The sequence below is a fragment of the Myxine glutinosa genome, chromosome 1, assembly GCF_964187855.1.
Source record: "Myxine glutinosa chromosome 1, kmMyxGlut1.1, whole genome shotgun sequence".
In the NCBI taxonomy this organism is placed as follows: domain Eukaryota; kingdom Metazoa; phylum Chordata; class Myxini; order Myxiniformes; family Myxinidae; genus Myxine; species Myxine glutinosa.
This window is the reverse complement of record NC_136261.1, coordinates 279,491,080-279,516,095: the sequence shown is the minus strand read 5'-3', so window position 1 is coordinate 279,516,095 and position 25,016 is coordinate 279,491,080. Positions and strand designations below refer to the sequence as shown.

The following is a 25,016-nucleotide window of genomic DNA, read 5'->3' as shown; positions in this document are numbered from 1 at the left end:
TATTCCAGACGAAGAAGAGAAGAAGAAGCAGGTTTATACCAGAAGAAGCAGAAGCAGTGAGCTCATATTATAGGATTTATGAACATTAAGGTTTGTTGTTGTAAAAGTTTTACCAAGATATAGATCACAGTTGTTGTGGAATTTACACTTTAGCACTAGTGGACACGCATGTGTAGTTGTACCCTCACGCTAAAACAAATATATGTAACAATACGCTTGTTCATCCATCTGTCCGTCTGTGTGTAACATTCCGTTACACGCATTGGTTGGACAGTTTGCCTGACACCACCCACAATTTCAACCTGACAAATCATGCGGCCATGTTGGTGCTTACCGCCATGTGAAGCCAAAGACATCTTCGGAGCTGTCATATTCACAATTGCCATGCCCTCCCTACAAGTTTTCCCTTCAGTGTAAAATGACCAAAGCGAGAAAAGGATTTTGAGCCAATAGGCATCACAGGCCATGTGAAGATAAGCCTCAGTGATTGAGGCAGTGGTCTGTTGTCTATACACCACCCAAATATCACCAATGTTGCACAGGATGTTGAAGGCTTCGAGTGGGAAAGGCATTGACGCCTTAGGGTTGGAGAGTGAGGTCTTGGAGTTGGAAGGTTGGGGTTTTGGGGAGGGGGTGGAGGAGTTGATGAATTGGGGTTTGTGGGGCATAAAAAGGGAAAAAAAGTTGAAGACTATATTTTCTAGATCAAGTTGAGTTGAGGACTTGGTCACATTTTACATTGTGCAGATGTTCCACGGGTCCTGCTAGTAAGAAATAAAATATCTTAAATGGTAATTGATCCGCTGTGAATAAAAGAAGCAATTTGCTGTCTTATCCTTCTGTCGGAGCAAAAGTGGAACAATTCCAAGCAGAACACAAAACATTTTGATCACTGCACCAACAAAGGGAGTGAAACCGATAGTGTTGAAACAACAAAAAAAAGGCATCTTGAAATTAAAGAACACATTAAAGTGCACTATGCCAATCTTACAAGACTGTATCACATTATAGGGACACTACCAATTTCTTCAGCTGCAGGTACAGGTACAGCAGCTGAATGATCATTCAGCAAGATCAAACCGATAAAGAATCTTCTTTGTTTCACAATGGCTGGAGAATGGCGTTCTGGGCTGGCATTGCTCAGTAAACAAAATGATATTGTATCGAGAGGTTGACAGCTTTGCTGGAATACACAAACGGTGCAAATAATTCATGTAAAGGTCAGTTGAAAGTTGAATTTGCCTTCGATAATGTCACATGATACGAGATTATTTACAGAGAAAATTTAGATAGACAGCGAAATTAATGTACTCCTTCCATAACGGTTTTCTTTTTCTCCAGCCGAGTGGGTTCATGGCTGAGAACAAGGGTAACATGTGGCCAAATGAACATGTGATGATATACAGTGGCCTGCAAAAGTATTCACCCCCTACCAATAATGCCACATTTGGATGAATTACGAATTCTGCAGAAACAATTCTTTCAAATTAAATTTTTTATTCATAACTCAAAAGATCGACTAAACACTGTTATAGTTGAAGAAGATTACTTTCACTACTACGTCAGGAATACTTACACAAAAAAACATGTACAAATTAAAATTCACTGGTTGCAAAAGTATGCAGCCCTTAGGTCACAACTTGATGGAAACACCTTTTGTAGCAATGACTGATGAGTGTTTTTGGGTAGGTCTCCACCAGCTTTATACAGTGTGATGGTGAAATCTTTGCCAATCCTTCACGTGAAAATTGCTCTCGTTCTGCCAAGTTTGATGGGCATCGTCGATGGACTGCAATCTTCAAGTCTCACCATAAATGTTCAATTGAGTTCAAGTCAGGACTTTGACTGGGCCACTCAAGAACATTTATTTTCTTCTTATTCAGCCACTCCAGTGCATCTTTAGCTTTGTGCTTAGGAACATTGTCCTGCTGAAATGTGAATCTCCCACACAAATTAAAAAATTAATGGCTGAGCACATTTTCATCAAGGATTCTCCTGTACTATATACCGTCCATTGTCCCTTCTATCATGACAAGTTTGCCAGTCCCTGCTGATGAGAAGCAGCTCCATAACATGATGCTGCCACCACCATGCTTGACAGTAGGGATAGTGTTGACTGGGTGATGTGTAGTGTTCGGCTTGTGCAAGAGGCAACTCTTTGAATCGAGACCAAAAAGTTAAAAGTTTTGTCTCGCTTGACCACAAACCATTTCTCCACATGCCTGCAGTATCATTAAGATGTTTTCTTGCAAACTCGATACGATCTTTTAGATGCATATTTTTCAGTAATGGCTTCTTTATTGCCACCTATCCATATAGGCAGGCTTTGTGAAGGGAATGGGATATGGTTGATTGATGAACACTGACCTCTATCTCAGACATAGCAGAAGGTCTCTCAATCTTACAGGTCTCTCAAAATCATTGTTGGATTTTCAATGACATCCAGAACCAGTTTCCTGCTTGCCCGGTTGCTGAATTTGAATGGGCGACCTGATCTGGGTAGAGTCTGGGTGATATGATGCATCTTCCACATCTTAATGATGGATTTCGCCACAATCAAAGTGATAATGAGTGACTTTGAAAACTTATTATAACCCACTCCTGAACGGTGCTTCTCCACCACTTTATGTCTGACTTCTATGGAAAGCTCCTTGGTCTTCATGTTGGCCTTGTTGGTTGACTAAATGAATTGCATCTTAAAACTCATTAGACAAGTGGGGGAGTTTAATTTATAAGTGAAACCACTAATGACGTACAGGTGAAACCTATTACACTTATTTCCATGAGCATCGAGCAACTCGCCAACAAGATCATTGAGGTCGTCACACCCATTTCCTTCATCACGACATTTACCACACAAGCAACAGGGACAACACACGCTACAGCCAGCACAGACATCTATCACCTGTAGCAACAAGTAGAGCAGTTGACAGCTCAGGTGAATGCCCTCACATGTCATCTAAGGGAGAAGCAAGACCGAAACCAGACATGAGGTTGTTGTGTGGCCGCAGCCCGAGCGCTCAGCAACACTCACCCTTTTTCCAACCAGAGGAACGACTGAGCTAGCGATTAGCGGCAACAATTCAGCCTGCTATAAACACCTCGTCACCTATTTTACATCATAGTCAGGTTCACTATGTCAATAAATTATATTTCGTTCAAAATCATGGTAGATTAGCAAACCTATACATTTTTGGAAAGGTTATAGCATAAGGAAACTAAAAATCAATGTTTACATTTGGATATACACCTGTATGGCGGCCATTTTGGATTTTCAAAATGGCCACTGTAAAATACATATTTTGTTCTATTTCTGCCTCTAATTACCCTAAAAACTTTTTAAAATATACTAAACCTATATTTTCAGGGACAAGGAATCCAATGAAAGTATCAAATTAGTGCTATGGGGAATGGTAAGACACGAATCAAAGGTTTTGAATTGCAAAATACTGTCTTTATATTCGCGATAAGTTGCATAATCAAATACATGTTATCATTTTGTACAGGCAGTTAATAACATCAAAATGTGTCACAATAAATCATATCACCAAACACACAGGCAGTCAGCAAAATCATATATACACATGCAGTCAGTATAACTTCACATCTTCACAGGCAGTCAATGACAAAATATACACAGGCAGTCAATGGCATCAAACATACACGATTACAGAATATGCCATTTAGAGTTCGTCATCACTGTCCTGTGTGTCGTATCCGACAATATAGTCCGCATCGTTTTCACAGTCCGTTCCACACAAGCAAAGGTCGGTCAAATTGATTGGCAAATCGAATTGGTCGAATGGTCAATCGAATCGAATTCGATGAATCGAATCGAATCGATCGAATGGTCGATCGAAGCGATTGGTCGAATGGAATTGGTCGATTGGTCAAATTGGTCGGAATTGGCAAATGTAAACATTGATTTTCTGATTTTCCATGTAATAACGTTTCCAAAAATGTATATGTTTGCTAATCTACCATGATTTTGAACGAAAAAACATAATGAACCTGACTATCAGGAATAAGCACAAGTTTTCACCTGCATCAGTCAACCTAAAGCCGTTAACAATTCTCCCATCACAACAAATGGTGAGGTCTCCAACTCTTGACCTTGTACTTAGACAAGTTTTCCACTGGATTTTCGTTGTCGCAGACTTACCCACACCAATCATCGGGGCAGATTTCCTGAAGCAGTTTGGGAAATGCTAGTATATGTTAAACACCACAAACTAATTGACTCCACCACTCACGCAGCTATCAAAAGTATAATCTCCCATACTCCCTCCATCAGCTCGATGTTTGATGAGCTCGAATAGGCCGAAAGGTGTGGTGACGGTACTTACTACCCATTTTGATGCTCTATTTCAAAGGTTCATATAAATCATGTGTAATGTTTACAGACTGCAGTAAAGTTCTCAGGTACTCATCATATTGAGACCGTTGGACCTTCAGTGGCTGATCGCCCTTGTCGCTTTGCTCTCGATCTCCTAAACTTTGCAAAAGCAGAGTTCGACCACACGCTTGAGCTTGGAGTAATTTGCTCATCCAGCAACTGGTCTGCCCCCCTTTCAGATGGTACCAGAGAAGACCCTGGGTGACTGGAGACAGTGGCGACTACCTGACTCTCAACCGCTGCACCATCCACGATTGCTAACCCATACCTCATCTGCAGGATTTTGTTTCAACTTCACATGGGGAAGCAAATACATGTATTTGCAGAGCTTGATTAGGTGTGAGCGTATCATCAGACACCTGCTAAGATAGCCGAAATCCACAAACTGTCGTCACCACACCTTTCGGCCGATTCGAATTTGTGCTTATGCCTTTTGGACCAGGAAATGTGGCAGACATTTCAATGATTCATTGACAAGGTGCCTGATGGTCCCTCTTTCGTTTATGCCTACATAGATGACCTTCTTATTGCTAGTGAATCTCAAGAAGAGCATGAGAAACATCTACGACTCATTCACTTGTCTTTCTGAGAATACTGTCAGCAACCCAGCCAAGTGCCAGCTTTGGGTTTCATCGCCCACATTCCTGGATCAAATCGTGGATGAGCATGGCATCTGCCCACTCGATGAGAAAGTTGAAATACCCCAAGACTTCTCAGCACCTGATTCACCATGCAAGTTGAGGTAATTTATTGGCCTGATCAATTTTACGGGCGTTTCATCCCACCGACATCCCATCCCACCGACGTTTCATGTGCCGACATCGTCCACCTTTCACTGACCTCCTTCACAACAAGAAGAGGAAGAATCAGGCTATCACCATTTGTGAGAAAGCTCACTGCTTCCAATGAGAAGTCTGCATTAGCTCAAGCAACTTTTCTTGTTCATCTGAAAGCAGACGCACCAATTTGTTTATCAAGATGCATCAGACATGGAATGTGGAGTTGTACTGCAGCAATACGTACATGGAGTGGCAACCAATCTCCTTTTCCAAGCATCTGCAACCTGCTGAGACTCACTACAGTACCTTTGGACATGAACCCGTAGCCATCTACCTGACCATAAACTTTTTCGACATTTCCTAGAGGGGTCAGTTTCAGCATTTGCGCTGATCATAAGCCACTAACATTTTCCATGCAATCCAAACCTGATCGGCACTCCCCCAGAGATACACCAACTGTACTACATCTCCCAGTTCACGACAGACTTAAGGTACATAAGTACCAAGAACGCAGCAGGTGACACCCTATCAAGACAGAGTGTCAATGCCCTTGATGCATCCTCCACCACTGACTTTGAAGCCATTTCCCCAACGAACATGGAAATGCAGTAGCTGTCAGACACTTCATGACAGCTTGGCAAGGTACCACTCCCTACTTATAATGGCACGATAACCTGACACTTCTACAGGTAACCTTCCCCCATACATCCTTGTTCAGTTTCACCATTTGGTCCTCAATAACTGACACAATTTATTTCACCCTGACACCAGATCAGAGCTACACAGCATTTGATGACTGAACATTGTCTGCCCAGGCATTAACCAAGATGTTAGAGCATGGGCTGAGACTTCTTTGCGATGTCAGCGCTGCAAAGTACATCACCACACGAGACCACCATTGGGCAACTTTACAAAACCAGATGACAGATTTGATTATGTACAAGTTGACATTGTTGGCCCACTCCCTCCTTCATGCAGTGATGCATACATTCCCAGATGTATCGACCATGCCAATCGCTGACCGAAGGCTACACCAATTTCAGACATCCCAAGTCTGTAGTTCGTGCCTTAATTTCACGTTTGTGGTCATGTTCAGCGTACCATCAACTATTACCAATGACAGGGGTCGCCAGTTTGAATCATCACTCTTCCTCAAACTCATGGATGGACCTATTTGGAAGGAAGACAATTCTAACTCCATCATACCACCCTTCATCGAATGGGCTAGTGGACCGCTTTCACCCTAGATGAGAGTTTCATTTAAGGATCATGCTAATCTTAGCTGGCCTGAAGCTCTCCCTATGATCATTCTTGGTATTCGGACTAAGTCAGATCTAGGTTGCTGCGCCGCTGGACCTGTTTGGAACTACCATCAGGTTACCTGGACAATTTTTAGCACCGTCAGGTCGATTTCAACTCGGATCCAAGCAGTTATGCACACCAGTTCAAAGAACACATAAGGAACTATGACCTCACCCGACAATGATTCAACACAAGCAATCACAGGCCCACCCTGACCTCTCCACTTGCATTCATATTTTCATATGGCATGATGCCAAGGAAGCCACTTCTACCCCCTTGCCATGGTCCATTGCAGGTCATTCGACATACTGACAGATTTTTCACGATCATCAACTTTAATGGAAAGCGACTGCCAGCCTGGATATAAAACACCTACGTTGAACGGGATCCGATTTCTATCCGTCCATGCTCGAAGGCAACATCAGGCATCTCTTCAAATCAAGCCACCACAAACCACAACTCCTCCAAAATCTTGAAGGAAACCACCTAAAGTGAGAAACACTAGGTACACTGGAAACACTTTTCAGAATCATTGGAATCTCCCGCAAGGAAGCTAACTCCAAGGGCCTTTCACTCACTCACCGCAGGCAGGTGGGGTGGTCTTTCCGTCTTCTACCGACTCCTCTCTGACCTTGCCCCCCCCCCCCCCGTCCAGCTCTCTCTGGGCTCTGTCCCCCAAATATTCCTACAGGTCACACAAGATCTGCCTGCAACCCTCTTATGGTTAAACTGCCAAAATCAAGACTCTCTGCTCACCTTCACTCCTCTTTTCTCCCACCTCTGGAACAAACTCCCTCACTCTCTTCAATCCCACTCCACCCTCCAGGTCTTTAAAACAGCTGTTCACCACCATCTCTTATCTTCCCCCATCCAAAACCTTGATCTTTTCTACCCCCACTAATTTCACCCCAAATCCATTTTTTTTGAAATACCAACTTCTTTCCTGGAAGTACTTGGTGTCCTTGTGTTTTATACTTCTCCCACCCCCCCCCCCCCCTTCCCACGCCTCCTCCCACACATCTCCCTGCTCTCAAATGTTATGTTTGTGTGCTTCCCCTTCCCTCCCCATCTTGTCTTCCACTCCCTCTTTTTATATATTTTGTTTGTCTGGTTGATTTGTCTGTGAAATAAATGTTAGCTCTTTCACGAGCCTCGATTCAGTATACAAAAAAAAACAAACAAAAAAATCTGGCCAGCCAGATTTGTGCAAGCTTGTGTCGTAAAAAGGATGACATTATATTATGGATAATGTCAGTTTTACAATTTTAGCGGAACAGCATCTTCCTTCAACTTGACATATTGAATCAATCGCTCATCTTCAATTTATTCACCAGAGAACTCCGATCGAATAGCTGTCGTGTCTCCAGCCACAATTCCAATATTAATGTGACTTTTACCATGAAGTGTGGTTTTTACCGTTTATAACCAATCATCGTTTTTCTTTCTAAAAGCTTTTTCCACACTGGAATGGTTTCAGAGGGAGAGAATGCCATTTATTCAGCCAATCTTCAGAGAGAATGATGCCACTTAGAACGAAACAGATGGTACAAAGAGGACGGAAGGATTCACGGCCTTGCAGTGAGTTCAATTCTAGATCCCGCCGAATTGGTGTAATGTATCGCCGAACCCAGCGAAGTATCATTTTCCCAGGATGCCTGGTGTGGCATGGTTGTGGATTCTACTTATTCACCATACTTATGCTCATCAGAATTGTTCTTTGACCATTGGACATTCCACATCTTCCCTGAGGAGTTTGTCTCCAAGGCCTATACAGCCAATCCTGGTCATTGCTTATTTGGGCTACAAACACTTGTGCTAACATTCATCAAGAGAAAACGGATAGGTAATTAAACCCTAAATAGTATTTACATCAGATGGCACATGTCAATATTTTAGAAAAATAAACAAAACGATAGTTACAAAGGCAAGGCACACCTTTATTTAAAATTCACACAAAGTCCAACTGAGAAATTATTGGATAAAAAAAAATTCAGAAAAAAAAATAAAAACTTTAAATCATTATCTGTGTGCCACAATGCTACCCTCACTACTGTCCTAATCATTGGCTGCTACATCATCCTCCTGCTCCTCCAACAAAAGAGAATCATCTGTTCCGTCAATGGCACGAGCTAAGAATCGCTCCTCTTCTGCATGAGCATCCTCATTCGGATCACATGGGTGATGACATGCAGAATAATGGACTCTTCGATTCACATTTGGCAAACTGAAGTCCATTAAAATGGAACGAAATAACAAGCGTAAATATAAGGGTCGGAAAAGCACGAGCTCGACGAGTGGTGCACCACTCTTCCGCAATTAAGCATCATTATTTTTGAACACGTGGGTATCGACATGTTCTCTTCTTCCAGACAAGGTGCATGCCTCTCTAAGCTCTCGACTTTACTCTCGATTGTAAGGCGCACCGCACCAAAAATCATTTTGTTAAACGTTATACTTGCGTTTTAGAATCGTATAAATATAGTGTTGGTACGTACGTATGTATGTATGTATGGGTACATCTGACATGCAAAGAAAAAAGAAAAAAAAAAGTATAACTTTAGTGCAGAATTGCTTTGATAATAATCAAAGTTTTATTCAGAGGTATTTACAATTTCAGACTGAAAAATTAGTTAAACATTTGCATTATTTAGTTTTAGTCACTCAGGTTAAAATGGAGGAAGCAGAGCGCAATTCACAGACTGGAATTATTCGGAATCCACAGCATGAACCAAATTTCCAGAACTGTTAAGAGTTATAATAGCAAGCATCTCTGCAAAGATGCAAAAATAAGTGTTGGTGAGCAGGTGAAGCCGAGGTACACCACCATAAACAATGCAACGAATGAAAGTTGCTGATAGTCTGGAGGAGACGTACCAGTTGGTTGATGCACCACAGCAATCTCAAAACACCCACCCTCACACATCCCTTTCCTACCATGCAGGGAAAGCAGAGAGGCACAACAATGATGAGCAGACAGGGAAGTTTATTCAAGAATTTGAAAAGTGTGAATGTGATATGGAGAACATAAGGGGAAAAAAGAGGGAAAAAGGAAGGGGGTGGCAGGAATAGAAGAGAAGGGAAAAAGACAGGGGTGAACACAGCGGACAGTTGGGAGAGGAAATGGTCGAACAGGCAACAGGGGAAGAAAAAGGTGGAAAAGAGGAAACATCTAGTTTGCAGGCCAGTATCCAGGGTTGCCAAAACCTTTTCCTGGCTGTGGTTTCTGCCCAAGAGCTCGCTGGCTGGAGCTCACCTGTAAAAGGCAAGGGAGAAGAATTGGGTGAGTTTTGGGACAAGCAATAAAAACTAGAGGTTCCAGGGAACCTGAACTCAACTGGTCTATATCAATATGGTTAGAATATGCATAATAGAACCACAAACTATATATAGTTTATATGTGCTAAAGAGGTACAGTAACGTTGAAGGTATCTCATGTTTAAACAGGAAACTAGAAAAAATTGAGTCACAGTCAAATTCTTGGTCACGACGAGGTCATTTTTCGGACATCGTCAAAACCCGTAATATATGTGTTGAGGTTTGTTACATACTGTCTACACACAAAGTTTCAGCCTTCTAGCTACATTAGGAAGTACCAGATTGACAAAAATTGATTTTTCAATATGGCCACCCTGCCGTGCCCATTTTTGAGCATGCAACGCCCAAATGCAATCCCAAACTAATTTATGTCTTAAAGATGCTGCATAACAAGTTTCATCAAATTTAATCAATATTTGTGACTTTTAGAGCGTAGACGTCGAATTGTTTACAGACGACAGACACAGGGTGTCGACAAAAACTCAGCTGGACATAGTCCAGTTGAGTTAAAAATAAAGAAACATCCTACTTTCAAAAGATATTTGGCTCCCAGGTCCCACTCTCCCAGGCCTTGTCTTCCCAGGAACTCCCACCTGGCTGTCGAGGTGAGCTGCGTGCATCTGTGGTTGGGGAAGGATCTGCATGTATTGGGGACCCGGAGGAAAAGTGGCCGTGGGGTTTGGAGTTAGAGCTCCCGACCCTCCAGCCAATGCAGGAGGCAAATTGAATGGAGGTGGTGTTCCTCCATGGAACGCTTGTTTGTCAAATGCCTTTGGAGGGGAGGGGGGAGGGGGGGGAGGTGGTTGAGAAAGTATATTAGATATTATCAACAACAATGTGAAATGCGAACAAAAACGCACAAGGGATAATATTTTTGATGCAGTGCATACTTACTTGGCTTTTACTGTATACAGAGCCAGAAATGTCAGGAACTCCAGTGTTACTAGATGCTACAGAGACACCTGACAATAGTGGGAAGGGGGTGGAGGGTACATTTTTTTTTTTTTTCATTTTTTTTTTTGGAAAGGTGTGGGGGGTGGGGGGTGGGGGCAGGGGGTGGGTAAGGCAAAGGTGGGAACAAGACAGGAAGAGAAGAACATTACATCACTGTCAAAAAATATATTTTAAAAAGGGCACAAAACAGTGGCGGCCATAAACAGTCAAAATGGTAGTTGTTTGTCACCCCACCCTTGGTAGTCCCAGGCCCTGTCTTCCCAGGAACTTGACTGATGGGGAGGAGGGAGGTATGGTCATTTGGGATTGGGAAGAAAAAAAAAGAAAAAAAAAAAGGCCAGGACAGTGGCCGACCAGTGAAGGAAAACAAGTCACAAGCTTCACACAAGACACCAGTCACAAGCTTCACACAAGTCACAAGCTTCACACAAGACAAGTCACAAGCTTCACACAAGACAAGTCACAAGCTTCACACAAGACAAGTCACAAGCTTCACACAAGACACCAGTCACAAGCTTCACACAAGACACCAGTCACAAGCTTCACACAAGACACCAGTCACAAGCTTCACACAAGACACCAGTCACAAGCTTCACACAAGACACCAGTCACAAGCTTCACACAAGACACCAGTCACAAGCTTCACACAAGACACCAGTCACAAGCCTCACACAAGACACCAGTCACAAGCCTCACACAAGACACCAGTCACAAGCCTCACACAAGACACCAGTCACAAGCCTCACATAAGACACCAGTCAAGCTTCACACAAGACACTGGCCACAAGCCTCACACAAGACACTAATCACAAGCGTCACACAAGACACTAATCACAAGCGTCACACAAGACACCAGTCACAAGCTTCACACAAGACACCAGTCATGAGCCTCACACAAGACACGAGTCACAAGCCTCACACAAGACACGAGTCACAAGCCTCACACAAGACACTAATCACAAGCTTCACACAAGACACTAGTCACAAGCGTCACACAAGACACCAGTCACAAGCGTCACACAAGACACCAGTCACAAGCTTCACACAAGACACCAATCACAAGCCTCACACAAGACACTAATCACAAGCCTCACACAAGACACTAATCACAAGCTTCACACAAGACACTAGTCACAAGCTTCACACAAGACACTAGTCACAAGCGTCACACAAGACACCAGTCACAAGCCTCACACAAGACACCAGTCACAAGCCTCACACAAGACACCAGTCACAAGCCTCACACAAGACACCAGTCACAAGCCTCACACAAGACACCAGTCACAAGCCTCACACAGGACACCAGTCACAAGCCTCACACAAGACACTAATCACAAGCGTCACACAAGACACTAGTCACAAGCCTCACACTCCAAAGCAGCAATTTATTGACGTCACTGTGGCTTGCTGGAGCAAGATTTCAACCAAATGAAGAAACACCACATCATGGGACTATGATTGTCGATGTAGAGATCCTACACCTCAGAATGGAACCACACTTTAAATACAATAGCTAATTTGGCCAGCGGTTATGTTTACTGCAGGAAAGTACAACCATCATATGCACTAGTGAGCCTGGCTGTTCCTCATCTCGCACTGCTCCACTTGCCATCAGTCAACTCTACGACAATTTTGTATTTAAAAACTCACTTCACCAAAGAATAAAAAAGTACCCCAAGTGTAGGTACTTCTTAGCATGTGTGTGCATGTGTGTGTATGCGGGTGAATGCGTGTATAAGTGCATGTGTGTATGAATGTGTATATGTTTATGTAATAATAAAAGGCAGTGTCCGTCCATCTGTCCGTCTCCTCCATAACTCCAAAACCTTTAAACCTAGCAGCCCCAAACTTTGCATGCATACACCTGGACCTCCAACAGATTGCAATGATGAAAACTGGGTGTTTGGGTGTTATAACACCCTTTTTGAAATAATTAACGAGGTGCTCATAAGAAAAAGACAAAAAAGCCTTACCAATATGGCGGCCCGCCATCTTGGTCAGTACACTGCCACACGCTGGGTTCTTAAGCCGCCATTTTGTTTCGGCCTATTCAAACGTGCCTTGCCTTGGAAACACGATCGATAATTATCATTACATAATTGAAGCATATCATCAAAATCTGGATCTGAGGATTGGATCCTGTAGACTAAATAAATGTCCAAATCTGGAGTGAAATGAGACAAAATTTACCATTTCTAGCGCTTTTTATAACCAAGTGTACATATGCATTTATTTAAGCAAGGCTGTCATTCTCCTTGTGGGGTTAGTTTTTTATTAGTCCCCTACCGGTGTACACCGGAGGGGACCATAGGTTTGCACGCCGTCCCTCCGTCCGTCAGTCACGCAAAGAACAGTTTTCCGGACTTTTTTTCTAAACGCTTAATGCTAATAATTTCAAACTTGGCACATGGTTTCCTCATGATAAGTTACAGATCAAGTTCGAACCTCACGACGTTTCGATCATTCTTCACAAAGTTATGGCACTTTGAACTTTGGGAATTCTGATGATCCTTAACTCAGTGCCATTTTAAGTTTTAATTTCCTTTAAAAACCAATTTCTCTGCAATAATTGGACCGATTGAGATCAAATTTTCACCGTCAGACTCGGTCTGTAGAATATTTTAATGGTAATTATGACGTCACATGTCACGTGATTGGGCCGCCATATTGTTTTTCGTGAAAACACAAAAACCCCTTTTTCTCTGCAACGGCTGAACAGATCGAGGCCAATCTTTGCAGTCAGAATCGCATACCCATGACGAACAAAAAAGTCAGCGAGCATGACATCATGCGTCACATGGTTTCAGAGTTATGACGTTTTTAAGCATGAACCTTTAAAACCGAGCTCTTCCCTCATTTTTGATCCAATCGAGGGGAAACTTCACAGATCTGTTCAGCACGTCAGTCCACTAAAATGACATTTTGGAATTTGCGATAGGGCACGTGGTTTGGCAGATATCGTTAATTAAACGAAAAAGAAAAAAAAATGGATATCTCTTGAATCGCCAGTACCTCAGACCTGAGTTGGTAATAATTTATATAATTCACACAGTGCAATACGTGCAGGCCGCTGCACGGAGCGACCTTGCGGGCTTATCAACGAGGCGAGGCGTGACACACGTGTCTCAGCATACCTCAGATCAAGTTTGAAAACCAGCATCAACCGTGCATAAATTTGCATATTCGATCATTTTTGACAAAGTTATGGCACTTTGTTTATTCTAGAGTTCTCCTCAAGCCGCAACGCGCGCCCTCAGTCTCGTCTCGCGAACGTCAAAAGCGTGACAGAGCGCGCTCTTTCAGGAGGGGTGGAGCCAAACCGAGCAACATATATATACACATCGATCATTGATCTTGAAAAACAACGTATTTTCTCGTGCTTCTGCTGACCTGTCTGCGAGGTGTATAAATCGAAGTCCCGAGTGCGAATCACAGGTGAGCCTGTCCTGAGGTAATTAGTGATTGGGAACGATTCAGAACCTGTAGGTAAATAACCCTTGGTAATTTCCCCAACAGTTTTCCAGACTATAATTTGGAGTGTGGTAAGTCAAAGCTGTTAATATTCCTTGTGTACAATATGCTGTAATCGTGGACTGTTCTTTAAAATGCTTTCCTAGAATAAGCATCAAGTCAAAAACGTTTTCACTGAATTTTGTTTCCATTGACACAATTCTTCATATCAGGCAAGAATACATTGAATTCACATAGTTTACCAATAAATCAACAATACATCTAGGGAGGTTGGAGTGTCACTTTACCATATGCTTCTGTGCGTATAATCTGCGTGAATACTTCTTTAAATATGTATCTGATACTCTGCCCTCTTAGCCGTATACACAGTACGCGTCAGAAGTAACCTAGCTTCCACGGTCCGCGGATAACCCGGTCAGGATAACCCGGTCAGGATAACCCGGTCAGGATAACCCGGTCAGGATAACCCGGTCAGGATAACCCGGTCAGGATAACCCGGTCAGGATAACCCGGTCTCACATCATCCGCGCCCACATTCAACCGTGCATAAATTTGCATATTTAATGAGGTTCGTCTGTCACACTTTTTTTTTTTTTTTTTTTTTTGTATACAACATCGAGGCTCATGTAAGAGCTGACAATCACAACATTGGCTGATTTTCGTGCGATAACTCCACCAAACATTGGCTGATTTCAAAAAAAAATTGTACACACGTGTCTCAGCATAACTCAGATCAAGTTTGAAAACCAGCATCAACCGTGCATACATTTGCATATTTAATTAGATCCGTCTGTTCGTCTGTCACAGTTTGGTTTTTCGTATGATAACTGCACCAAACATTGGCTGACTTCAACAAAATTGTGTACACACATGTCTCAGCATAACGCAGATCAAGTTTGAAAACCAGCATCAACCGTGCATAAGTTTGCATATTCGATCATTTTTGACAACGTTATGGCACTTTGATCTTTGGTAGGGGATATGTATTGCAGCGCAATACTCAGAATGCTTGTTTAACATAATTTTTAACTTAATTCATACCTCCATGGGATAGGGTGTCACTGTCACACCACTGCACCTGCGATCTGTTTTTCAAATTCCATGACAATTTCAACCAGAAGCAATCAGCTTGCTATATCTTGCCAAGCCAGCCGTTCCCTGGAGTGCTTAAGCCACTTCACGAGGGATCTTAATTAATTAGTCACAAGGCGGGGGAAAGTTTGGGTGTGTTACAACACCATTTTTGAATACGATTAACCACCACTTGGTGAACGCTATTCAGGCTGCTTTTGCAAGCCATGGCACATGGGAAGCTTGCAAAGCTCCCTTTTTGAAAAGGACAGACAGGGTAGACAGAACTCCCTTTTTGTTTTTACCTCCCCATTTTTTTATTGACTTACATTTTTGTGCAATACACTAACCCTCACCTAGCCCTCTCTCCCTTCTCTCCTCTCCTCCCTCCTTGTTTAGCCTCTCCACCTGTTTAGCCCGGATGTCGGATTAAGCTTGTATATTTGGCCCTGTTACGAGGAATGGGGCATGTTAACTAGTGTAGGGATTATGTTAATTCCCCTGTTCGCGAGACCTTGTGATCTATCCTTTGTCCCTTTTGGCACTGCACCATAGACACTAGTGAGAAAGGCCCATTAACTACAACATAAATAATAATAAAACTCACCAGAAGCCAGTTTGGAGCACTGCCGATGGAACCGTGGCCAGCTACATCACCAACTTGTATAGCAACACACATAGCACAGGCAGGCCGAGAGCCACGCCCAGAAGAACCCCATTGGGCGGGAGTTGACCAATAGGAAGACACGAGGCAGGACGAAGGCCGCCGATTGGTAGAGGGAGAAGCGACACGCTGATTGGCCACCGACTGATGGCATGAGTGAGAAGCGACGCGGCCATTGGTGGAGAGCTAAGCCTGTGGGGTTGGCCGGCAGGGATTGGAGGAGAGGCACCAAGGACGTCAGGACCTGACGTAAAAACCACGTCTGACCGGCATTTTCTCGCTCTTGCTCCATGGTAGTTCTTGCGCTCTGGTCTTCTGCTGTTCTCCTGATCTTGTGCCTGCTCGCGTTCTGAGTGGCGGTGGACGGCTGTGCGCTGACGATTCTCCTCCCTTGTGTTCACGAGGGCGGCATGCCGCTGGAACACCATGAGGCCGGGGTGAGCGAGACGTCCGGTGAGACCTAGCAGCGCGCGAACGAGGCGGACTGAGGCCTACTTCCCGCTAAGCACGGAGCCGCGTCCGGACGACGAGTTTGGGGCCGACACTGTTCCTGACAGGATACTTCAACCATTTGAGATAAGTGCACGAAATAATAATTACACATTTATTTTCCCCAGCGTTCGTAAGTCTGGTATGGGGGACATCCCAATTTAGGACATTATTTATTATCGCGCGTTTCATTTTGTATTACCGGCCTTCCGTCTAATAAAGCCGGCGTTTATTTTTGTACATTTTAAATCCGCCTCGGTTCGAGTTACTTTTTGCAGGTTGAAGACTGCCGGCGGGATCTATGAGGCAAGTGATTTTCAGCATCCTCCTCCTACTCCTCCTCCTCCTCCCCCCCCCCCCCCCCCCCCCTCCCCACGTGCATGAACTCTGCCATATTTGATGAACGTCCAGAGTTAAAGTTTGCTCGGCTAATCTGTTTCCTGGTAAAGATTTTAATCGCCAGGAACGCGACAATATCAAAATAAAAAATTTAAAATGAAAACTCGTATGGCAAAACAAAATCTTCAGTATCGCTTCAGTCATTTTTCTTCACTGCTATATCGTTCTATCATCCAATATTTCATGCTTTTAAAAGGACTGTACGTCAAAATCAAAGATGGCCGTGTGAACAACTGTCTGATGAACTCTGATGAACTGATGAACAACTGTCACTCACAAGAGCACTTCTGTTCAAGACAGGAACCTCCTTTGGATTGAGCGAGAGTATGACACGTGATTGGGCCACTCGACATGACACTCAGTACAGAGTCAAGTTTGTCACGAGTGCAGGTGCATTTGGCATTCTGGAGTGAAAACAGCAAATGACACTGGAGATACAAAGGAGGCGAAACAAATCATGTTGGTGCAGGTCAGCAGGCACGTGAGAGAAGTCAAAACGTCAGTGGTCAAGTAACAAGTGAAGAGAACACCGGGCAAGGAGAAAGTGTAGTTACGATGGAAATTAAACGGTCATGAGACCAAATGAGCTCATCCTTACCGCCTGTGTAGTTGTGCTGATATGCTGTTGGAGGAGCTGGCTGGAAGGAGGTAGAAGCCACCGGCTGCTTTGATGCCGCAGGTACCTGCAGGCAGACAGCAAAATAGATTGGCTCCACCAAATGATCATGCTAAACTACAGCCTTGTTAAAATAGAAGGCTCAACTACAATGACTACTTTATGCCAGTCCACTGCAGGTTGAATGCCTATCAAAAACGGTCAATTTTTCTATTCCATGTCTTCACTTAATATTTTGTTTCATTCTGTTTCTTCCTTGGTGTTGGGCTAGCGGCTAGGGTGCCGGCTTAGGATCCAAGGATCCTGGGTTCGAATCCCGGTCGATTGCTGAATTAACGCCAGGGGGGTTGACTCAGCCTGTCATCCTTCCGAGGTCAGCTAATTGAGTACCATTTCACTGGTAACTCCCTGTTTGTCGTTAAAGGTGGCAAAAAGGGTTGGCGTCAGGAAGGGCATCCGGCCGTAAAACATTGCTTCAAAAAGGGGACCGAAAAACAACAACAACCACGGTTCCCGAAAAAGGCCAACCCCCGCTTTGCGGGGAAAAATGGCCTCTAAAGGTGGTTTTTATTCTGTTTCTTCCTGGTCCTCAAGGTTGCAAGTGACCGTTTCCTTTTTTTTTTGTGACCAAGACGGCATAAACTTCTGTTGGCTTCTATTTTGATGGTGATCTCCATTTTCTTTGTAAATGACCGTGTTTCACTGCAATGAGTTATTGCTGATATTACACATCGACTTTATTCCTTAATGTTTCAAGTTTTCCAAATACTGCCCCATCCTGCGCTGGTACATCTCCACTTAAATGCAAATAGAACAAGAAAGAGCAATCAGAGAATGCAGACCTCGCCAGGATGTGTTTTTAGTGGTTTTTGTTAAAACAAATATGGTGGCCGAACATATATGGCAGGGGGAGATTGCACAAGCCTCAACTCTGCATACAAAAAATAATAATAAAAACAACAACACATGACCGATGATGTCATCATTCTTTTTTTCCTCCACCAATTTGTCCCTATATGACGCTCAACAAATTTCATCTTGATTAGATGAAGTTTTGTACTTGTCGAATTATGATGTCATAATGGAGGCACCCATGCCATCATCATTAACACATGTTATTCCCCATGGAGAGTTCTTTACAATGAGCCATGTCTCAATTGTTTCTATGCAGCGCTTTCGGAGACATAGAGGTGCAACGTTTTTCAATTTTTCCAAGATAGTGCCCATACCACGTGACATATGACGTCATAATTATCGTAAAAAAAATTATACAGGTGGAGTTGCACCTATGGTGAAAATTTCCTGTCAATTGAACCCATGGTTATAGAGAAAATCATATTTATTCTATGCGGACAAACAGACATAAAACCAAACGGACATAAAACCAAACAGACATAAAACCAATGAAAAATCACTCAGAGCGACACTTGGCAAAAGAGAACAAAGTGGAATGGCACTCAGTAGAGAATCCTTTTGACCCCAAAAATAATTGGTGGTTGAATTATGTGACCTGATATGCAAATTCCTCTTCAAATTTTAAGTTAATCAGATGAAAATTGACAATTTTTGAAATCCGGCCTATGTTAACCTTTTCGCCTATGTTGATCTCACAAATGGTTGGTGGCTGAATTCAGTTAGCTGACATGAAAATCCAATTCAAATTTCAAGTCAATCGGATGAAAATTGAGGATTTTAGGAATTTGAAAAAAAGTGGTTGACCTTTTGGCCAATGTTGATCTCAAAAATAGTTGGTGGTTGAATTCAGTTTGCCGATATGTACATCCTATTCAAATTTCAAGTCAATCGGATGAAAATTGAGGATTTTAGAAATTTGAAAAAAGGTTGACCTTTGGCTGATGTTGGCCTTTTGACCCCAAAAATATATAGGATTTTGTCGGACCACGAACTCTATCATTTGGTAAAGTTTCGTGAATATCGGTTTAAAATTGTGACCTGTAGGCAAGTATAAGTGAGCGGACAGACAAACACACAAATGAAAAATCACTGACACTTCGCAAAACAGAAAAAAGTAGAATGGCACTCAGTAGAGCATCCTTTTGACCTCAAAAATAATTAGTGGTTGAATTCAGTGACCTGATATGCAAATCGTCTTCAAAATTTAAGATAATAATCGGTTTAAAATTGACAATTTTAGAAATCTGGCCGATGTTGACCTTTTGGCCAACACTGATCTCAAAATAGTCATCAGTTAACTGATGTGTAAATCCCTATTCAAATTTCAAGTCAATCAGATGAAAATTGAGGATTTTGGCAATTGGAAAAAAAGTGGTTGACCTTTGGCCAATGTTGACCTTTTGGCCTATGTTGATCTCAAAAATAGGTGGTGGTTGAATTTAGTTCGCTATGTTAATCCTATTTAAATTTCAAGTCAATCAGATGAAAATTGAGGATTTTCGAAATTGGCACACAGAGACACACACGCACAGAGCGAGAGACACACACGCACAGAGCGAGAGAGACACACGCACAGAGAGAGAGAGACACACGCACAGAGAGAGAGAGACACACGCACAGAGAGAAAGAGACACACGCACAGAGAGAGAGAGAGACACACGCACAGAGAGAGAGAGACACACGCACAGAGAGAGAGAGACACACGCACAGAGAGAGAGAGACACACGCACAGAGAGAGAGAGACACACGCACAGAGAGAGAGAGACACACGCACAGAGAGAGAGAGACACACGCACAGAGAGAGAGAGACACACGCACAGAGAGAGAGAGACACACGCACAGAGAGACAGACACACGCACAGAGAGAGAGACACACGCACAGAGAGAGAGACACACGCACAGAGAGAGAGACACACGCACAGAGAGAGAGACACACGCACAGAGAGAGACACACACGCACAGAGAGAGACACACGCACAGAGAGAGAGACACGCACAGAGAGAGAGACACGCACAGAGAGAGAGACACGCACAGAGAGAGAGACACGCACAGAGAGAGAGACACGCACAGAGAGAGAGACACGCACAGAGAGAGAGACACGCACAGAGAGAGAGAGACACGCACAGAGAGAGAGAGACACGCAGAGAGAGACACACGCAGAGAGAGACACACGCAGAGAGAGACACACGCAGAGAGAGACACACACAGAGAGAGACACACACAGAGAGAGACACACACAGAGAGAGACACACACAGAGAGAGACACACACAGAGAGAGACACACACAGAGAGAGACACACACAGAGAGAGACACACACAGAGAGAGACACACACAGAGAGAGACACACACAGAGAGAGACACACACAGAGAGAGACACACACAGAGAGAGACACACACAGAGAGAGACACACACAGAGAGAGACACACACAGAGAGAGACACACACAGAGAGAGACACACACAGAGAGAGACACACACAGAGAGAGACACACACAGAGAGAGACACACACAGAGAGAGACACACACAGAGAGAGACACACACAGAGAGAGACACACACAGAGAGAGACACACACAGAGAGAGACACACACAGAGAGAGACACACACAGAGAGAGACACACACAGAGAGAGACACACACAGAGAGAGACACACACAGAGAGAGACACACACAGAGAGAGACACACACAGAGAGAGACACACACAGAGAGAGACACACACAGAGAGAGACACACACAGAGAGAGACACACACAGAGAGAGACACACACAGAGAGAGACACACACAGAGAGAGACACACACAGAGAGAGACACACACAGAGAGAGACACACACAGAGAGAGACACACACAGAGAGAGACACACACAGAGAGAGACACACACAGAGAGAGACACACACAGAGAGAGACACACACAGAGAGACACACACGCACACAGAGAGACACACGCACACGCACACAGAGAGACACACACGCACACAGAGAGACACACACGCACACAGAGAGACACACACGCACACAGAGAGACACACACGCACACAGAGAGACACACACGCACACAGAGACACACACACGCACACAGAGACACACACACACACACACACACAGAGAGACACACACACACACACACACACACACACACACACACACACACACACACACACACACACACACACACACACACACACACACACACACACACACACACACACACACACACACACACACACACGATCAACATACTGTCAAACATTTTCTTTGTCAAGTAACAAACAAACAAACAGACTCAAAAGAAATGCCTTCTCCTCTGGCGAGGGTATTTATCACACTCCCCCACCCCTCCTCCCTCCCAATGCTGAAATGATAGTGAGATGTGGATCAAGCAACGGAATCTTACTGACGAATGCCTCAGAGCAATGGAAACGAGCGATCGACAGAGGGAAGTGACGCAAAGAAAAATAACAGGCAGCTATATTTTCAAGAGACCTACCGGAAAGACTGGCGCGTAGTGGAATGGCGTTGGCATTCCTGGAAGGCTATAGTAGGGCAAACTCGCGTAGCTGTATCCAGGGGGCAAAAAGGCCCCCGGAGGAGCGCCAGGCGGAGGCGTCTGTGTGGCCGCCTGAGAACCGGGCAGTGACAGTGGAGGAGCTGGGGACGGAGCATCAGCACGCCCAAACTTTGAGCTCTCTCCTAAAAGACAAGAAAGGGAGCATATATGGAGCGCAGAGCTGGACAGACAAGGGCACAATCAAATAGAGGAAGGGTAGATAAGTAATAGAGAGCAGCTCATTAAAAAGAGATTTTGCCAACCTGTGTAACTTCCCCCTCCCAAGCCTCCTTCCCTCCCTGAAAGGAGGGCGGTGGCTGGAATCTGCATGCTGTAATAGTCCTAGGAACACAAATGATAACGTCATCACAAAATTACCCCATCAGGATCGTTAATTTGGACTTATTTTGATGAAGATCTAGATTCGGATCCAGCCCATCAGTGGAATACAAAATGTAAACTAATCAGCCTGGCGGAGGTACGTGCTCTACAGAGTGTCGTTGTATTTCACTCCATGGGTCCTTCTCCCCCTCTCCTTGATCACACTACACACTACACACTACACACACACACACACACACACACACACTTCCTTCTTCTCTGCTGTTAATGCTTCCCCCTTTCAATTTTGCTCCAGCTCTTTCACGAGCCTCAACCATGCATGGTTCGCACAGCCATGGAAGACCGGATTTTCAAAAGTTTTCCAGGAAGAAAAATGTTTTCCAGGACTTTTAATACACACGTTTGATGTGAAGTGACATTGGATTTTCAAACATCATTTCTGCATTGATTTCCCCCCCCCCCCCCCCCAAAAAATCGATGTTTAAGCTATTGCATTTTTTGAGAGCGAATGACTATAATGAAGTTTGGATTGGATTCGGAATGACAGATAATACATATAGAGCAAATACGAATGAAGTATAAAGTACTTGCCCTGTCATGGAGCCAAAAGATTCCGTAACACGGGAGTTGGACTGGGCATTTGTAATCACAAATGACACCATGCTTTGGTTCACCACGACACCTTGAATATGGCTTTCCCCCATATTCCTGATATCAAATGACTTCTCACAGACCCTACATCTGGCTTTATGAATGGACTCTCTCACAATACAATCCCGGCAGCCAACGTGACTCAGCCTCAAGGAATTCAAATAGCAAAGATTTCACATTCTTCCAAAGATCTTCCTTTCCCTTTACAATTGGCAGTGCGCATGCTGAGTATATACTTATACTTCCTGCTCGATTCGTAGTTTCTGTAAACGCTTGCACAATGTATGCATGACTTGAGAAACCATTTTGGCTCGGCTTTAGTAAATCTCTTGGGGAAGGTAAAGTTGGTAACGTTCATTTTTGGTGGAATGAAAAATATTCAAAAGGTGGGTGGGGGTAGGGGGAGGTGAAGGGGCACACGGCAGATTATTTCTATTTGTGGAATTTTTTTTGAAGGATTTGGACAAGTTTTTCAGGACATTCCAGTACTACGATATGCAATCTAATATTTCCAAGAGTTTCAAGGACTGTGCACGCCATGCCATAAATACAAAAGGAAAATGTGGAGATGTGACAATAACAGCAGATATGCAAATAACAACATTAAACTCTATCACAGTCTTATGACAAGTTACAGACCAACTTGGCGTTTCAGGTCATGTCCACAATTTTTCACAGTGACACCCTTTTTGGACTTAGAAAATATCACACATCATACATGGGTCAATTTTCAGCTGCCCTGACTCCACCCCAATTAAAATCATGCACTGCCATTCCATGAAGCAGCACCCACCGGTCGACAGGCCTAAGACCTGGGTGTTAGTCCATGGCTCAGTTCAATTGGAAAGATCCCAGGTATATAACCACAACATATTACATATGCACATAAGCAGCATGCGCGTTTTTGCTTTATGCATGTACATCGGATTTTTTTTTTTTTTTGCATTACCGAACACAGCATGAAACACCCACCAAATAAAGGGATGCGTTTACTCGGTAGGGGACATTTATTGCAAAGCAAGTCTCTCTCTTGTTCCTAATGCCCTGCAATCCAAGGGGATGCTTCAGCACTGTTGAAAATAGAATGGTCAAAACTCAAGAAGACAAAGCCTTGAAGGAACCCACAACTTTCTACGAATATCCAAACGGCATTTTTCACAGAACGCAAAACTTGGCGAATGAGAAACCACTGCACCACATATTGCCACAAACAAATATTAACGCTTCCTCAGGTGTCATAAAACAAAACGCACCTCTTCATCTGCAAACTTACACTTTTAAATGTTTGCTTTACAAGAGCCAGGTTAGCAAAACACCATGACAGTGCATCCTTTATGTTGAACTCTATTTGTTAGTTTGGGAGACAAACAGGCAAAGAGGTTACATAAATATAATCAACATCAAAATAAACTTACCAAATCTTTACAAGGACACTCATTGAAATCCTCCACACAAAAATGAAAAATATTTGAACACAGAGGTAAAGTTCAGCTATCTTTACTAAACACGTCAATAAACAAGAGGTTGCCTCAATCACAAAAAACATGAACATCATAAGGGGTGGTGCAACAAAAGTCACAGCACTGCAACACAAAGGCACGCACCTGAATACAGTCAAAACAAAATGACACAAGAATGGAGACAACACTCCTAACAGTCAAGGACAGAATGATAGCAGTCCTCAATATCGTGTGTCCTCCCTAAGCTGTGATGCAGACTTTACACCTCCGACGCATGCTCTGTACCAGGCGTCTGATGCGGTCCTGGGGAAGTCTGTCCCACTCCTCCTGCAAGCCTTGAATGAGCATTTGCCGATTGACAGCCGTTGATCTCCTCGATGCAAGACATCGACCAAGCTCATCCCATAAATGCTCAATGGGATTGAGGTCAGAGGAATAAAGCATCCAAGGCATCACTTCAACACCCTGTTCCTGGAGGAAGTTGGTGGTCAGGCAAGTAGCATGGGGTCGAGCGTTGTCCTGCTGGAAAACTGCGATGTCAGGATGAGCCTGGAGAAATGGCAGCAATGAGGTCTCAAAATTTCATTGAGATAACGCTGGCTAGTAAGATTGCCTTTGGTGACGACCAGAGGTGTCCTGAAATGGGTG

The 25,016-nt window shown here is 43.7% G+C and overlaps 1 protein-coding gene across 7 annotated transcripts in view; it reads right to left on the bottom strand.

Annotated features, from left to right (window-relative positions):
• Positions 1-9,056: 9,056 nt before the first annotated feature.
• Positions 9,057-25,016, bottom strand: part of LOC137437817 (ubiquitin-associated protein 2-like) — a 124,759-nt gene continuing 108,799 nt past the window's right edge. For 5 of the 7 annotated variants that reach the window (XM_068132487.2, XM_078766492.1, XM_068132472.2 and 2 more), the window contains 6 exons: positions 22,179-22,257; positions 21,856-22,058; positions 17,439-17,523; positions 10,687-10,754; positions 10,386-10,562; positions 9,057-9,730 (listed from right to left, as the gene is read on the bottom strand). In XM_068132487.2, coding sequence (XP_067988588.2) covers positions 9,647-9,730; positions 10,386-10,562; positions 10,687-10,754; positions 17,439-17,523; positions 21,856-22,058; positions 22,179-22,257 — 696 coding nt within the window. In that variant the 3' untranslated portion in view covers positions 9,057-9,646. The remainder of the gene's footprint in view (positions 9,731-10,385; positions 10,563-10,686; positions 10,755-17,438; positions 17,524-21,855; positions 22,059-22,178; positions 22,258-25,016) is intronic. The other 2 variants (XM_078766507.1, XM_068132496.2) reach the window with 1 other exon arrangement.